Here is an 18,517-nt window from a genome sequence, read left to right as displayed (position 1 = left end):
TAAAGATGTTCAGTTGATGTAGTCTATTACTTTTAGAAACTGATTGTTACATTCCTTCAAAACATTTTCAAATTATGTAAGAAAAATTATAGAATTCTATATTTCTGTTACTTGGGCAGAACAAATCAAAAGAGGTGGTGATGCAGGGATGCCTGGAATAGAAGAGAATGACCTAGCAAAAGTTGATGATCTTCCCCTTGGTAAGTAAAAATTGTTAGAGAATTCAACTAAAGTGATGATAATACATTTCATGTGACCCCATTCTCTTTTTGGATAACACTTGGAAAAGTCAGATATCTGGATGATTGATATTTCTAGTTAATTAAGTACCCATTAATTGCCAGGACTTTTTTTGTATACTACTTTTATAAAATTTTTTGCTAAGATGTATAAAATGCTTGTTTTTACCTTGATAAGAATCACCTATATTTGAATCTTTTCTTCACGACTCAGAGTTTTTGCTTATGACAGTTGTACTATATAGAGTCATTTATGTTTACTAAAGGTATGCATGGCTCTTTTCTTTCCTACCAAATGTGCCCAGATTCCTGTGTTGTTGGTGTGCTTTAATATGGCATAGTAATACCCTAATAAGAGTTATTTAATTATTTAGTTTTGAGGGCTTGGTTGTCCTTTTAGTGAATTACCCCACACTTTTGGATAGTTTGTTTACCATTTTTTTTCTTCTTTTCTGGCCACTTCTGTTCATTGTGTCTCTTTCCTCCTTAACGTGTCTGCTTCTTGTCCATTTTCACTTGCAGTCCTCATCCCACTTGTTGCTATCCTAATCCCCTTCATTTTTTTCCTTCATGTCTCTTCTTTGTTTTTCTTGCTATATCTGTGTTTCTTGGCTATTAATGGTACTCCTCCCTGCTGACTCCAATTTATTATGGTAGAAAAATAAGAAATTAACAGCATGCCTCTGCTGCTTTTGGCTGATTTTATTTCTTCTCAATCTCAGTAATTACTTCTGTGATTATAGCTAGTTGTACATGACTGAAATTGCTGAATGTTTAGACCAAATAAATGAAATATTTGTCCTTTCATTTATATAGTTTTGTTGTCTTTTCAAATTCTTACGGGTTTGCAATTCATAGCGATTTCCTCTAAAATAAAGGTAAGGACAAAAGCAATAACATGAATTTGAAAATAAAGAATCAGAATTAGCAAGCTTTGTTTGTAAGAAAATGAAGTAATCCAATGATTTTTTAAAATTAATTAATTTTGAGATACAAAAATCTCTGACGCTCAGGCTAGAATGCGGTGGCGCGATCTTGGCTCACTGCAACCTCAGCCTCCCAGGTTCAAGCATTTCTCCTGCCTCATCCTCCTGAGTAGCTGGGATTACAGGTGTGTGCCACCATGCTCAGCTAATTTTTGTATTTTCAGTAGAGGCGAGGTTTCACCGTGTTGGCTAGCTGGTCTCAAACTCCTAACCTCAAGTGATTCTCCCGCCTTGGCCTCCCAAAATGCTGGGATTACAAGCATGAGCCACCAAGCCCGAACTCTTTTTAACATTTTTTTTAATTTAATTTTTTTTTCTTTTCTTGAGACAGGGTCTCACTCTGTCACCCATGCTGGAATGCAGTGGTGCAGTCATGAGTAACTGCAGTCTTGATCTCCTGGGCACAAGCTATCCACCCACCTCAGCTTCCTGAATAACTGAGACTACAGGTGTGTGCCATCATGCCCAGCTAATTTTATTATTTTCTTTATTTTTTATTTTTTATTTATTTATTGTTTTTGAGACGGAGTCTTGCTCTGTCGCCCAGGCTGGAGTGCAGTGGCCGGATCTCAGCTCACTGCAAGCTCCGCCTCCCGCGTTCACGCCATTCTCCTGCCTCAGCTTCCCGAGTAGCTGGGACTACAGGCGCCCGCCACCTCGCCCAGCTAGTTTTTTGTATTTTTTAGTAGAGACGGGGTTTCATCGCGTTAGCCAGGTTGGTCTCGATCTCCTGACCTCGTGATCCGCCTGTCTCGGACTCCCAAAGTGCTGGGATTACAGGCTTGAGCCACCGCGCCCAGCTTCTTTATTTTTTTTATTTTTGTGATATGGGATCTCGCTCTGTCACCCAGGCCAGAGTACAGTGGCATGATCACAGCTCACTGCAGCCTCGATCTCCCAGGCATAAATGATCTTCCCACCTCAGCCTCCTGAGTAGCAGGGACTACAGGCATGTGCCACAACACCTGACTATTTTTTATAGTTTTTTGTAGAGATAAGTTTTCATCATGTTGCCCAGGCTGGTCTTGAACTCCTAGCCTTAAGCGATCTGCCTGCCTTGGCCTCCCAAAATGCAGGGATTACAGGCATCAACTACCATGCCCAGCCTGTTTTCTTTATTTTTCTGTAGAGACAAGGTCTCACCATGTTGCCCAGGCTGATCTCAAAACTCCTGGACTTGTGTGATCCTCCCACTTCAGACTCCCAAAGGGCTGGGATTACAAACATGGGTCACTGCACCCAGCCAACAAATATATAGAGAGAGAGCCAAAAATTACATATATTTTTTTTCAGACAGGGTCTCGTTCTGTTGCCCAGACTAGAGTGCAGTGATCGTTGTTGATGGTAGCCTCAAACTCCTAGGCTCAAGCCATCCTCCCACCTCAGCCTCCTAAGACTACAGGGGCACACCACCACACCTGGCTAATATTTTTATTTTTGTAGAGACAGTGCCTCACCGTGTTGCCCAGGCTACTCTTTAACTCCAGACCTCAAGCAATAGTCCCGCCTCAGCCTCTTAAAGCACTGGGATTGTAGGCAGGAGCCGTGGTGCCTAGCTGTAATCCAATGATTTTTAAAGTGTGGTCTTTGGATCAGCAGTATCAGCATTACCCAGGAACTTGTTAGACCTGCAAATTCTTAGGTCCCATTCCAGACCTACTTAATCAGAAATTTTGGAATGGAGCCCAGTAATTTGTTTTAAAAAGCTCTCCTAGTGATTTTGATCTATGCTAAAGTTTGAGAACCACTGACTTAGATGTTAAAGAAATATCAGGGCAGGAACTCTGTATTCTTCTAAATTTTTTTAGCACTTACTGTAGTCACAGTTGAGTTTTAGGTTGATTAATCTATTTTACATTGCGCTTGTATATTTTAAAAACTATACCCAAAGTTTTGTCAAGGACATACTGCTGGTGTCTGATAGAAGCACTCTATTCAGGTATGAGCAAGAGTTGGCTACCTGCATACATTTATTTTTCATGTAATATACCTACGAAGTTATTATTTGTATTTAAGTATATATAATTTTTAACCTCTATTGTTTATTTCCACATACTTTTCTCTTTTTTTGTTTTTTGGTTTTTTTTTTTTTTTTTTTTTTTTTTTTTGAGACAGAGTCTCACTCTGTCGCCCAGGCTAGAGTATAGTGGCGCGATCTTGGCTCACTGCAAGCTTTGCCTCCCAGGTTCACACCATTCTCCTGCCTCAGCCTTCTGAGTAGCTGGGACTACAGGCGCCTACCACCACACCTAGCTAATTTTTTGTATTTCTAGCAGAGATGGGGTTTCACCGTGTTAGCCAGGATGGTCTCGAGATCCTGACCTTGTGATCCGCTTGCCTCGGCCTCCCAAAGTCCTGGGATTACAGGTGTGAGCCACCGCGCCCGGCCTATTTCCACATACTTTTCAAGTTAAAATTTTGTCATTATTACTCTAAATGTGTAATGTCTCCATTTATTTTCTCATTGGTCATAATTTATTACCCAGCCACCAGGAAGTTCCAGTGTTTAGGGTAAAATGAAATGGGAATACAAGAGATAGAGATCTTGTCTTGACCATTATTAGGTATATTGTCCTATCAGACAGTGGTTTTCAAATGTCTTTCACACATGAGCCATTCCAACAGATAGAAATCTTATCTTGCCTCTTCTGCTTCCTTAATAATAATCATTTAAAAATTACACAACAATTTTATTTATTTTTTATTTTTTATTTTTTTGAGACTGAGTTTCACTCTGTCGCCTAGCCTGGAGTACAGTGGCACGATCTTGGCTCACTGCATCCTCCGCCTCCCAGGTTTAAGCAGTTCTCTTCCTCAGCCTCCTGAGTAGCTGGGATTGCAGCGCCCACCACCACTCCTGGCTAATTTTTTTTTATATTTTTAGTAGAAACGGGGTTTCACCATCTTGGTCGGGCTGATCTTGAACTCCTGACCTCGTGATCCATGCACCTTGGCTTCCCAAAGTGCTGGGATTACAGGCGTGAGCCACCACGCCTGGCCAATTTTATTAGATTTTGTAAGAATGAGTAGTGCTACTGTTGATGAGATGCCAACAAATTCATTATCTGATTTTTACAACGTGAACTTGCCATATGCAACTTACATGGTTGTAGCACTATAATCTGGAACTGGGAAAAACACCAAGTATGTTAAAATTTTGTGTAAATTGATCATTAATGTAAAAAATGTCTCTATGCAGACATTTTCTACATTGTCATGGCATATTAAAGGCCTTCTTCTGGATTTTTTTTTTAACTTTTATTTTTATTTATTTATATTTTTTGGGACAGGGTCTTGCCCTGTCACCCAGGCTGGAGTGCAGTGGAATGATCATGGCTCACTGAAGCCTTGACCTCCTGGGCTCAAGTGGTACTCCCACATCAGCTCCTGAGTAGCTGGGACTACAGGCATGTGCCATCACACCCAGCTAATTTTGTTGTTGTTGTTGTTGTTTGTAGAGACAGGGTCTCGCTATGTTATCCAGGCTGGTCTCAAACTCCTAGGCTCAAGCAGTCCTCCCACCTCAGCCTCCCAAAGCACTGCAACTATAGGTATGAGCCACCATGCCTGGCCTGGATTAATATTTGAAGCTCTTTAAACTATTGGTGCTTTGCTTTGATAATCATTCTTCATAGCATTTATCCTTAATTATTTGAGGAAGTATTTTGAGTGTAAAGATTGTTTTGAAATGGTAACTGGTAGAAGGAAACTTTGAGCTCTGTGATCATTCAGATGCAAACACGAAGGAAAGCCATGTCATATCTTTGTACCTTGAGCTCCCTACATGCTACCTTGCGTATAGCAGGGTCCTGGTAAATGTATACGGTTGAATTCTCAGGCTATCTTTAATGGTAAGACAATGGTCTCTGGAGTCAAATTGCCTAGATTCAAACGTTTGGCTCTTATCTTTTAACAATTATGTGACCATTTTTTTGCCCTTATATGTAAAATAGAATAATAACAATTCCAACCTCACAGGAATGTTGTGAAATTTAAATGTAAAGCACTTAGAACAGTGCCTGGCACATAGCAAGTGCTATATAAATCTTAGTTTCTGTTGGCCGGGTGCAGTGGCTCATGCCTGTAATCTCAGCACTTTGGGAGGCTGAGGCAGGCAGATCACTTGAGGTCAGGAGTTCAAGACCCCCTGGCCAACATGGTGAAACCCCGTCTCTGCTAAAAATATAAAAATTAGCTGGATGTGGTGGCAGGCATCTGTAGTCCCAGCTACTTGGGAGGCTAAGGCAGGAGAATCGTTAGAATCCAGAAGGCGGAGGTTGCAGTGAGCCAAGATTGTGCCTCTGCACTCCAACCTGGGCAATAGAGCGAGACTCCGTCTCAAAAAAAAAAAAAACTTAGTTGCTGCCATTATTATTTCATGTAATCATAGCCCCATTTTTAATCTCTTTGCTACTCCTTTTCCTCAGTTTTGCCTTTTCTTCCTGAAGTAATATATGCCAAAATTCTTAATGTCAATGCAAGTTCTGGTGTGTATGTGTTGTCCTATTAGCTATAGAGGCAGTAACTCCAAAGAGGAAGCAGAGAAAAGAACATATCCTGGCTGGGCATAGTGGCTCATACCTGTAATCCCAGCACTTTGGGGGGTCGAGGTGGGTGGATTACTTGAGGCCAGGAGTTTGAGACCAGCCTGGCCAACATGGTGAAACTCCGTCTCTACTAAAAATATAAAATTATCTGGGTGTGGTGGCACACACCTGTAATCCCAGCTACTTGGGAGGCTGAGGCAGGAGAATCCCTTGAGCCCAAGAGGCAGAGGCTGCAGTCAACTGAGATTGCGCCACTGCGCTCCAGCCTGAGCGAGAGAGTGAGACTGTGTCTCAAAGAAAAAAAAAAAAACATATCCTCGTAATTTAAAAACGGACTGTTATATATACTGACAGTTTTGTTTAAGATAGCTAGGACCGCCGGGCGCGGTGGCTCAAGCCTGTAATCCCAGCACTTTGGGAGGCCGAGACGGGCGGATCACAAGGTCAGGAGATCGAGACCATCCTGGCTAACATGGTGAAACCCCGTCTCTACTAAAAATACAAAAAACTAGCCGGGCGAGGTGGCGGGCGCCTGTAGTCCCAGCTACTCGGGAGGCTGAGGCAGGAGAATGGCGTGAACCCGGGAGGCAGAGCTTGCAGTGAGCTGAGATCCGGCCACTGCACTCCAGCCTGGGCGACAGAGCGAGACTCCGTCTCAAAAAAAAAAAAAAAAATAAGATAGCTAGGACCATACTAGAAATTACAGTAGAACAGGGCGAAACTTTTTTTTTTTTTTTTTTTTTGAGACGGAGTCTTGCTCTGTCACCCAGGCTGGAGTGCAGCGGCCGGATCTCAGCTCACTGCAAGCTCCGCCTCCCGGGTTCACGCCATTCTCCTGCCTCAGCCTCCCGAGTAGCTGGGACTACAGGCGCCCGCCACCGCGCCCGGCTAGTTTTTTTTTTTTTTTTTTTTTGTATTTTTAGTAGAGACGGGGTTTCACCGTGTTAGCCAGGATGGTCTCGATCTCCTGACCTCGTGATCCGCCCGCCTCGGCCTCCCAAAGTGCTGGGATTACAGGCTTGAGCCACCGCGCCCGGCCACGAAACTATTTTTAAATATACCTCTGAGGCCGGGCACAGTGGCTCACATCTGTAATCTTAGCACTTTGGAAGGCTGAGGTGGGAGGGTCGCTTGAGCCCAGGAGTTCGAGACCAGCCTGAGCAACATGGTAAAACCCTGTGTCTACAAGAAATAGAAAAATTAGCCAGTCATGGTGGCATGCGCCTATAGTCTCAGCTACTCAGGAGGCTAAGGTGGAAGAATTGCTTGAGCCCAGGAGGCGGAGGCTGCAGTGAGCAGAGATGGCACCACTGCACTCCAGCCTGGTGTCAGAGCGAGACCCTGTCTCAGAAAAAAAAAATGTATATATAAATATATATATACACCTCTGAAACAGTCAAGGGTTATAGAGCATGTGCTTAGGGTTAGCATTTTGTTTCAGCTTCTCAGCTCCCAAAGCCATACAGTGAAACCTTACTGGGTTTTGTTTGTTTTTAATGTTTGATTTGAAACTAATCACCAAGATGTTACAGGAACTTTATGATTTAATGAATTACCTTCTTGACCTAGATACTTATCTGTATGCTGATTTAGATAACTGTAATGTTAGGCAGTTACATATTTATATCACTAGTTTTTAAACTTTTAAAATCTTTTTGTTAATTATTATTTTTTATTTTTAGAGACAGGATCTTGTTCTGTCATCCAGACTGGAGTACAGTGGCATGGTCATAGCTTACTGCAGCCTCAAACTCCTAGACCCAAGCAATCCTTCTGCTTTACCTTCTAGAGGGACTGTGATTACAGGCTTGTGCCACCACATGCAAAACTTATTTATTTATTTTTAATTTTATTTTATTTTTTTTGAGATGGAGTCTCATTCTGTTGCCCAGGCTGAAGTGCAGTGGCGCAGTCTTGGCTCACTGCAAGCTCTGCCTCCTGGGTTCACGCCATTCTCTTGCCTCAGCTTCCTGAGTAGCTGGGACTACAGGCACCTGGCACCACGCCTGGCTAAGTTTTTTTGTATTTTTAGTAGAGACGGGGTTTCAACTGTGTTGCCCAGGCTGGTCTTGAACTCCTGAGCTCAGGTAATCTGCCCGCCTTGGCCTCCCAAAGTGCTAGGATTACAGATGTGAGCCACCGCACCCAGCCTTTCTTCTTGATATTTAGGAGTTCTTTAACAGTATGTAATGCAAATATCTTCTCTGTATTGTATCTATAAACAGAGGAAAATTGTATTTCTGTCTTGGAAACTCTTTTTTAGCTTTAAAAATCCAATCAGTCCCAGTAAAAATTACCCCTATTGACTTACTTTGGGGGAAACCCTCTATAGGTATAAAGATATTTATGTACCTGAGCAATTGAAAGTTATTTTCTAATTAATAACTTAGAAATTAAAAAATTACTCCTCTTGGTTATTTTTCTTTATTTTTATTTTATTTTTTCTATCAACAGCATCCAGGAAAAGCTTTTAGGTTTTCGCATGTGTGTGCGTGAGAGACAGAGTCTCACTTTGTTGCCCAGGCTGAAGTATAGTAGCATTATCTCGGCTCACTGCAACCTCTGCCTCCTGGGCTCAAGCAGTTCTCCTGTCTCAGCCTCCCAAGTAGCTGAGATTACAGGCACCTGCCACCATGCCTGTCTAACTTTTTGTATTTTTAGTAGAGATAGGGTTTCGCCATGTTGACCAGGCTGATCTTGAACTCCTGACCTCAAGTGATCCACCTGCCTCGGCCTCCCAAAGTTCTGGGATTACAGGCGTGAGCCACCACACCCAGCCAGGCTTTTAGTTTTTAAATATTAGGTAGAGGTAATCTATTTGTAAGATAATAGATTTTCTAGAACAGAGGCTTTAAGTGATGGTTGCATATTGGAATCACTGGGGAGCTTGAAAAAAAAAATACTGATGCCTAAATTCCATTCCAGAGATTTTGTTATATTTGGTCTGGAGTTTGACTTTGGCATTGAAGGTTTAAATGCTCACTAGGTGATTACATTATGTAGCTAAGGCAGAAAAACCTTTGCTCTAGACAGATTCTCTAGATCTATACTGTATTAATGCAGTACACTGGTCACATGTGGCGATTTACATTTAAATTCATTACATTTAGGTAAAATTAAATTCAGTTTCTTAGTCAAACTAGCCACACTTAAAGTGCTTAGTAGTTACCTGTGGCTAAAGGCAACTAACTGTTTTGGATAGCACCAATGCAGAACATTTTCATTATTGTAGAAAGTTCTGTTGGACAGTCCCACTCTAGATTGAAACCGGTAATAGTGGTTTTATGGGGAAGAAGATTGGGACAGGGATGAAAAGGTGACTCATTTTTCATTATATAATCTTTTGAACTTTTAAATTTTTGTATAATACTAATAAACTACCTATTCGAAAAAATCATTGTTTAAAAAAATTAAGGCCGGGCGCGGTGGCTCAAGCCTGTAATCCCAGCACTTTGGGAGGCCGAGACGGGTGGATCACGAGGTCAGGAGATCGAGACTATCCTGGCTAACACGGTGAAACCCCGTCTCTACTAAAAAATACAAAAAACTAGCCGGGCGAGGTGGCGGGCGCCTGTAGTCCCAGCTACTCGGGAAGCTGAGGCAGGAGAATGGCGTGAACCCGGGAGGCGGAGCTTGCAGTGAGCTGAGATCCGGCCACTGCACTCCAGCCTGGGTGACAGAGCGAGACTCCGTCTCAAAAAAAAAAAAAAAAAAAAAAAAAAATTAAAGAGAGGCTAGCTGTAGTGGCTCACGCCTGTAATCCCAACACTTTGGGAAGCCTAGGTGAGAGGATTGCTTGAGGCCAGGAGTTCGAGGCCTGGGCAACATAACAAAACCTCATGTCTTAGGGGGAAAAAAAAAAGGCATAGTGGCACACACCTGTAGTCCTAGCTACTTGGGGAGCTGAGGTGGGAGGATCGCATGAGCCCAGGAGTTTGAGATTGCAATGAGCTGTGATTGTACCACTGTACTCCAGTCTGGGTGACAGAGAGAGACTCTGTCTAAAAAAATAATAATAATAATAAGAGAGAGAGGAGGCAGAGCGAGATAGCTGAATAGAAGCCTCCACTGATTGTCTTCCCTGCAGTAGCACCAAATTTGACAACTGTCTACACATTTTTGGTTCTCATGAAAACTTTTATAAAACTAGACACAGGTGAGCAATCACAGTACCTGGTTTTAACTTAATATTATTAAAAGGGGAATGGAAGGAGTAGGAAAGACAGTCTTGAATTGAATACACCACCCCCCAACCCCTGCAGTGGCCTTGCAGCATGGAGAGAGAATCTGTACACTTCCAAGAATGAGAGTGTAGTAATTGTGAGACTTTGCATTGGAACTTAGTACTGCCAACACTGAGCAGAACTCAGCCAATGCCCACAGAGGAAGCCTGTGGACTAACCCTGGTCAGAGGGGAAATTTTCTCTCCCAGCAGGCAGAACTTGAGTTTTGGCAAGCCTTGCCACGGCAAGCTAAAGTGCTTTGGGGTCTTAAATGAACTAGAAAAGCAGTCTAGGGTAGAATGACTGCAACTCCCAGGCAAGTCCTAGAGTAGTGCTGGGGTCAGAGCCAGTGGTCTTGCAGGGGCACACAACCTAGTGAGACAGCAGCCAGGGTGACTAAGGAAGTGCTTGTGTCACCCCTTCCACACAGTACCAGCCAGTTCAGCTTGCCAGTACAAAAGAGACCCCTTCCTTCTGTTTGCGGACAGGAAAGGGAAGAGTAAAGAGGACCTTGTTTTGCAACTTGAATACCAGCTCAGCCACAGTCATCTAGGGTACCAAGTAGAGTTTTGAGACCCCTATTCCAGGCCCTAGATGCCTATAGTGTCTAGACACAGTCAGCGCCAGAAGGGAATCTCCTGCCTTGAAGAGAAGGACTTAGTCCTGGCAAGATTCATCACCTGCTAACTAAAGAGCCCTTGGGCCCTGAATAATCAGCAGTGGTAACCAGATAGTAGATGCCATGACCTTGAGTGAGACTCTGAGATATGCTGGCTTCAGGTGTGACCCAGCACATTCACAGCAGTAGCGACTACAAGTAAAGACTCTCTGCTTAACAAAAGGAGAGGAAAGAATAAAGGGGACTGTGTCTTGCAGCGTAGATTTGAACTTGGTCACAGTTGGGATGAGTATCAAGTGAACTCTTAGGGTCCCTAATTCCAGGCCTTAGCTCCTGGATGGCATTTCTGGACCTACACTATGCTAGAAGGGAGCCTGTTGCTCTGAAGGGTGAGTCCCAGGCCTGGCAGTGTTCACAAGATGACTGAAGAGCCCTTGGGCCTTAAGTGAACATTGTCAATACCCTGGCAATACTCCCCATGGGCCTGTGGTGGTGGTGGACACAGAGAGAGACTCTGTTTTGGTGCCAAACTTACTGCAGTAGAAAGAATACCAGGTAGATTTCTAACATTTCCAATTTCAGGCCCTGGTTCCCAGACATCATCTCTGAACCTGCTGGGGGAATTCGCCACCTGGAAAGGAAGGACACAAGCCCAGCTGTCTTCATCATCTGCTGATTGTGGAGCCCTAGGGCCTTGAGCAAACATAGGTGGTAGCCAGGTAGTGGTTACAGCAGGCCTTGGCAAGACCCAGTGCTATATTGGCTTCAGGTCTGACCCAGCACAGTTCTAATGGTGGTGCCACAGGGGTACATGCCTATAGTCCCAGCTACTCCAGAAAGCTGAGGTGGGAAGATCACTTGAGCCTGGGAGGTTGAGGCTGCAGTGAGCTGAGATCATGCCATTGCACTCCAGCCTGGGCACCAGAGCAAGACCTTGCCTCAAAAAAAGAAAACAACAACAACAAAAAATTAAGGCCCAGCAATCTGTTGCCTATGAGAAACACACTCACCTGTAAAGACACACATAGGCCAGGTGCAGTGGCTCACGCCTGTAATCTCAGCACTTTGGGAGGTAAAGGCAGATGGATCACCTGAGGTCAGGAGTTCCAGACCAGCCTGACCAACATGGAGAAACCCCGTCTGTACTAAAAATACAAAATTAACAGGGCGTGGTGGTGCATGCCTGTAATCCCAGCTACTCGGGAGGCTGAGGCAGAAGAATTGCTTGAATCCAGGAGGCAGAGGTTGTGGTGAGCCAAGATCACGCCATTGCACTCCAGCCTGGGCAACAAGAGCGAAACTCCGTCTCAAAAATAAAATAAAATAAAATAAAATAAAATAAAAAGACACACATAGGCCGGGCGCGGTGGCTCAAGCCTGTAATCCCAGCACTTTGGGAGGCCGAGACGGGCGGATCACGAGGCCAGGAGATCGAGACCATCCTGGCTAACACAGTGAAACCCCATCTCTACTAAAAAAATACAAAAAACTAGCCGGGCGAGGTGGCGGGCGCCTGTAGTCCCAGCTACTCTGGAGGCTGAGGCAGGAGAATGACATAAAACCCGGGAGGCGGAGCTTGCAGTGAGCTGAGATCCGGCCACTGTACTCCAGCCCGGGCGACAGAGTGAGACTCCGTCTCAAAAAAAAAAAAAAAAAAAAAAAAGACACACATAGACTGAAAATAAAGGGATGGGAAAAGATGTTCCATGCAAGTAGAAACCAAAAAAAAAAAAAAAAAAAGAGCAAGAGTAGCTATACTTAAAAATGGATTTCAGGACAAAAACTGTTAAGAGACAAAGAAGGTCATTATATATAAAAGGGTCAATTCAACAATGGGATATAGCAGTTGTACATATATATGCACCCAGTGTTGGAACACCCTGATACATAAAGCAAATATTAGAGCTAAAAAGAAAGATAAACTTCAACACAATAATAGCTGAAGACTTCAACACCCTGCTTTCAGCATTGGACAGATCATCCAGACAGAAAATCAACAAAGAAACATCAGACTTCATCTGCACTATAGACCAAATAGACCTAATAGATATTTACAGAACATTTCATTCAATGGCTGAAGAATACACATTTTTCTCCTCAGTACATGCATCATTCTCAAGAATAGAGGCCATATGTGAGGCCACAAAACAAGTCTTAAAACATTCAAAAAATTGAAGTTATATCAAATATCTTCTCTGAACCACAATGGAATAAAATTATAAATCAATAACAAGAGGCATTTTGGGAACTGTACAAACACATAGAAATTAAACAATATCCTCCTGAGTCACTAGTAGGTCAATGAAGAGATTAAGAAGGAAGTTGCAAAATATCTTGAAATGTAATGGAAACACAATATGCCAAATCCTATGGGATACAGCAAAAGCAGAACTAAGAGGGAAGTTTATAGCTATAAGCTCCTACATCAAAAAAGAAAACTTCAAATAAACAACCTAACAATGCATCCTAAAGAACTAGAAAGGCAAGAGTAATCCACACCTAATGTTAGTAGAAGGAAAAATAAAGATCAGAGCAGACATAAATGAAATTGAAATGAAGAAAACAATGCAAAAGATCAAGGAAAGAAAAAGTTGGTGTTTTGAAAACTTAAAACTGACAAACTTTTTAGCCAGACTAAGAAAAAAAGAAGACCCAAATAAAGTCAGAAATGAAAAAGGAGATATTGCAACAGTTAATACAGAAATTCAAAGGATCATTAGAGGCTGCTATAAGCAACTATATGCCAGTAAATTGGAAAACCTAGAAGAAAGGGTTAAATTCCTGGACACATACAGTCTACTAAGATAGAACCATGAAGTAATATAAAACTTGAACAGACCAATGACAAGTAACAAGTTGAAGCTGTAATAAAAAGTCTTCTAGCAAAGAAATACCCGGGACCCCGTGGCTTCACTGTTGAACTCTACCAAACACTTAAGAAGTAAAACCAATCCTACTCAGACTATTCTGAAAAATAGAGGAGGAGGGAATACTTCCAGACTCATTCTAGGAGACCAGCATTAGCCTGATACCAACACCAGTTAAAGACACATCAAGGAAAAAGAAAACCACAGACCAATATCTCTGATGGACATTGGTGCAAAAATCCTTAACAAAACACTGTCAAACCGAATTAAGGAACATATTAAAAAGATCATTTATCATTGAACAAGTGGGTTTTATCCCAGAGATGAAAGGGTGTTTCAGCATACATGACTCAATTAATGTGGTATCAACAGAATGAAGGACAGAAACCATATGGTCATTTCAGTTGATGCTGAGAAAGCATCTGATAAAATTTTAACATCTCTTCATGATAAAAATCGTCAAAAAACTATTTAACCTAGTACTGGAAGTCCTAGCTAGCAATCAGATGAAAGAAAGAAAGGTGGCCATGCGCAGTGGCTCATGCCTGTAATCCCAGCACTTTCGGAGGCCGAGGCGGGTGGATTACGAGGTCAGGAGATCGAGACCACCCTGACTAACGTGTCGAAACCCTGTCTCTACTAAAAATACAAAAAATTAGCCGGGCATGGTGGCTGGCGCCTGTAGTCCCAGCTACTTGGGAGTCTGAGGCAGGAGAATAGCATGAACCCGGGAGGCGCAGCTTGAGGTGAGCCAAGATTGTGCTGCTACACTCCAGCCTGGGTGACAGAGCGAGACTCTGTCTCAAAAAAATAAATTTAAAAATAATAATAATAAAGGGCATCCAAATCGGAAAGGAAGAAGCCGAATTATCCTTGTTTGCAGGTAATATGACCTTATATTTGGAAAAACTTAGACTCCACCAAAAAACTATTAGAACTGATAAATTCAGTAAAGTTGCTGCATACTAAATCAACATACAGAAATCAGCAGCATTTCTATATGCCAACAGTGAATAATCTGAAAAAGAAATCAGGAACATAATCCCATTTACAATAGCTACAAATAAAATACCTAGGAATTAACTTTACCAAAGAAATGAAAGATCTTCACAATGAAAACTGTAAAACATTGGTGAAAGAAATTGAAGAGTACACACACACAAAAAGGAAAGATATTCCATGTTCATAGATTGTAAGAATCAATATTGTTAAAATGTTCATACTACCCAAAGCAGTCACAGATTCAATGCAATCCCTATCAAAATATGACAGTCTTCCCAGAAATGGAAAAAACAATCCTAAAATTTATATGAAATCATAAAAGGCCTAGAATAGCCAAAGCTATCCTGAGCAAACACAACAAAATAGGGGAAATCACATAACCTGACTTCAAATTATACTACAGAGCCATAGTAACCAAAACAGCATGGTACTTGCATAAAAACAGACACATAGACCAATGAAACAATAGAGAACCTAGAAACAGTTCATACATCTACAGTGAACTCATTTTTGACAAAGGTGCCAAGAATATGCATTGGGGAAAGGACAGTCTCTTGATTAGATGGTGCTGGAGAAGCTGAATATCCATATGCGGAAGATCAAAACTAGCTCCCTGTCTCTCACCACATACAAAAGTCAAATCAAAATGAATTAGCAACTTAAATCTAAGACCTGAACTGTGAAACTACTAAAAACAACATTGGGAAAACTCCCTGGGACATTAGACTGGGCAAAGATTTCTTGAGTAAAACCCCACAAACACAGGCAACCAAAGAAAAGATGGACAGATGGGATGACATCAAGTTAAAAAAGCTCTGCACAACAGAGTAAACAGTCAGAAAAGTGAGGAGTGGCCAGGTGCAGTGGCTCACACCTGTAATCCTAGTACTTTGGGAGGCCGGCAGATCACCTGAGGTCAGGAGTTCGAGACCAGCCTGGCCAACATGGTGAAACCCCGTCTCTACTAAAAATATAAACATTACCTGGGCGTGGTGGCAGGCGCCTATGATCCCAGCTACTCAGGAGGCTGAGGCAGGAGAATAGCTTGGACCTGGGAGGTGAAGGTTGCAGTGAGCCGATATCGCGCCATTTCACTCCAACCTGGGCAACAACAGCAAAACTCCATCTCAAAAAAAAAGAAAAAAGAAAACTGAAGAGGCAACCCACAGAAAGGGAGAAGATATTTGCAAACTATCTATCTGACAAGAGATAAATAATCAGAATATATAAGGAGCTCAAACAACCATATAGAAAAAAATCTTATAATTCAGTTAGAAAATAGACAAAAGGTCTGAATAGATCTGTGTCAAAAGAAGACATACAAATGGCAAAGCAGATATAAAGTGCTCAATATCATTGGTCGTCAAAGAACTCTAAATCAAAATTGTAATGAGATATGACTTCAGCCCATTTAAAATGGATTGTATCCAAAAGACAGGCAATAAGAAATGCTGGCAAGGATATGAAGAAAAGCGAACCCTCATGCACTGTTGGTGGGGATGTGAATTAGTACAGCCACTATGAAGAACAGTTTAGAGTTCCTCAAGAAACTAAAAATAGAGCTACCATATAATCTAGCCATTCCACTGCTAGGTGTATACTTAAGAGGAAGGATATGACCTGGCATTCATATGCAGAAAAAGATACATATAGAAAGGAAATCAGTATATTAAAGAGATATTTGCACTCTTTTGTTTATTGCACTGTTCACAGTAGCCAAGATTTGGAAGCAAGCTAAGCGCTGATCAATAGATGATGAATAAGGAAAATGTGGTATATATACACACTAGAGCACTATTTAGCTGTAAAAAAGAATGAGATCCTGTCATTTGCAACAACATGGATGGAACTGTGGTCATTATGTTAGGTGAAATAAGCCAGACACAGAAAGACAAACTTCACATATCCTCACTTATTTGTGGTGGGAGCTAAAAATTAAAATAGTTGAACTCATGGAAATAGAGAGTAGAATAATGGTTATCAGAGGCTGTGAAGGTTATTGGGGAAGGGTAGGGGGGAAGTGGGGACGGTTAATTGGTACAAAAAATAGAATGAATAAGATCTAGTATTTGATAGCACAGCAGAGTGACTGAATAATAATTTAATTCTGTGTTTTTAAATACCTGAAAGAGTATAATTGGATTGTGACACAAAAGATAAATGCTTGAGGTGATGGATGCCCCATTTACCCTGGTGTGATTATTACATATTGTATGCCTGTATCAAAATATCTTGTGTACCTCATAAATATATACACCTACTGTTTACCCACAAAAAAGAAGAAAATGTAAGTAATGCATTTCCTCAAAAAATTATAGGTAATTAGTATTAATCCACTATATGTAATTGACATCTATCAACCACTTCATCCAACAACAGCAGGTACGCATTCTTCTCAAGCTGTCATGGAACACTCACCAAGATAGACCATAAAACATACTTAAACAGATTTAAAAAAATATTAATCACATAATGTCCACTCTCAGACCTCAGTGAAATTAAACTGAAAATCAATAGAGAAAGATATGTTCTCTGCTCCTTCTATATGATAAAGGACTACATCTCATGCAGCACAAGCCATATTCCTGAGACACTTGGTGAAATTGAAGCTTGTAGTAAACAGATTTGGTTGTACTGGGCATCTGGTCAACTGGGTTGCTTTTAACTCTGGCAAAGTGGATATTGTCATCATCAGTGACCCCTTCATTGACTTCAGCTACATGGTCTACATGTTCCAGTATGATTCCACCAGTGGTAAGCTCCATGGCACTGTCAAGGCTGAGAATCAGAAGTTTGTCATCAGTGGAAATCCTATCACCATCTTCCAGGAGCAAGATACCACCAAAATCAAATGTGGTGATGCTGGCACTGGCTGTGTTGTGTAGTCAACTGGTGTCTTCACTGTCTTGGATATGGCTGGGGCGTACTTAGAGGAGAGAGCCAAAGAGTCATCATCTTTGCTCCCTTTGACCCCGTTTGATGGGCATGAACCATGAGAAGTACGAAAGCAACCTCACAATCATCAGCATTGCCTCCTGCACCACCAACTGCTTAGCATCTCTGACCAAGATCATCCATGACAACTCTGGCATCATGGAGGCACTCATGACCACAGTCCCTGCCATCACTGCCACCCAGGAAACCTATGGATGGCTCTTCTGGGAAACTGTGACGTCATGGTTGTGGGGCTCTCCAGAACATTATTTCTGCATCTACTGGAACTTACAAGGCTGTGGGCAAGGACATCCCCAAGCTGAATGGGGAGAGCACTGGCATGGCCTTCCTTGTCCCCACCACCAATGTGTCAGTTGTGGACCTGACCTGCTGTCTGGAGTAACGTGCCAGATATGACTTCAAGAAGATGGTGAAGCAGGCATCGGAAGATCCCTTGGAGGGCACACTGGGCTACACTGAACACCAAGTTGTCCCCTGTGACTTTAATGGTGACATTCCCTCTTCCACTTTCAATTCTGGGGCTAGCATTGCCCTCAGCAACCACTTTGTCAAGGTAATTTCCTGGTATGACAATTACTTTGGCTACAGCAACGGGGTGGTGGACATCATGGTCCACATGGCCTCCAAGGAGTAACAGCCCTCTGGACCACCAGCCCTAGTGAGAGCATGAGAGAAAAAGAGAGGCTCTCAGCTGCTGAGGAGTCCCTGCCACACTCCATCCCCCACCACACCAAGAATCTCCCCTCCACCACAGTTTTCATACCATATCCCCTGAAGATTGGGAGGGGTCTAGAGAGCCCCCACCTTGTCATGTACCATCAATAAAGTCTTCTGTACTCAGCCAAAAATAAAATAAAATAATAGAAAGATAACTGGAAAATCCCAAAATATGTGGAGATTAAACAACTATTTCTGAATAATACATGGATCAAAGAAGAAATCTCAGTGAAATTTAAAAATACTTTAAATGAAAGTGAAAATACTACTTATCAAAATTTATAGGATGCAGTGAAAGTCATGCTTAGAGGGAAATGTATAGCAGTGAATGCATATGATAGAAAAGTAGAAAGGTCTAAAAT

The 18,517-nt window shown here is 42.1% G+C and overlaps 1 protein-coding gene across 5 annotated transcripts in view; it reads left to right on the top strand.

The window, feature by feature from the left end:
- The window catches only part of GOLM2 (golgi membrane protein 2), a 128,549-nt gene that overhangs the window by 50,578 nt on the left and 59,454 nt on the right, over window positions 1-18,517 (top strand). For all 5 annotated transcript variants that reach the window (XR_011606104.1, XM_011757448.2, XM_011757441.2 and 2 more), the window contains exon 6: window positions 120-200. Coding sequence is in view for 4 of the 5 variants with exons in the window: in XM_011757448.2 (XP_011755750.2) it covers window positions 120-200 (81 nt within the window). In the remaining variant the exon portion in view is untranslated. The remainder of the gene's footprint in view (window positions 1-119; window positions 201-18,517) is intronic.

The sequence above is a fragment of the Macaca nemestrina genome, chromosome 7 (assembly GCF_043159975.1).
Source record: "Macaca nemestrina isolate mMacNem1 chromosome 7, mMacNem.hap1, whole genome shotgun sequence".
NCBI lineage: Eukaryota > Metazoa > Chordata > Mammalia > Primates > Cercopithecidae > Macaca > Macaca nemestrina.
Note: the sequence above shows the minus strand (reverse complement) of the source record. Positions and strands in the feature narration are given on the sequence as shown.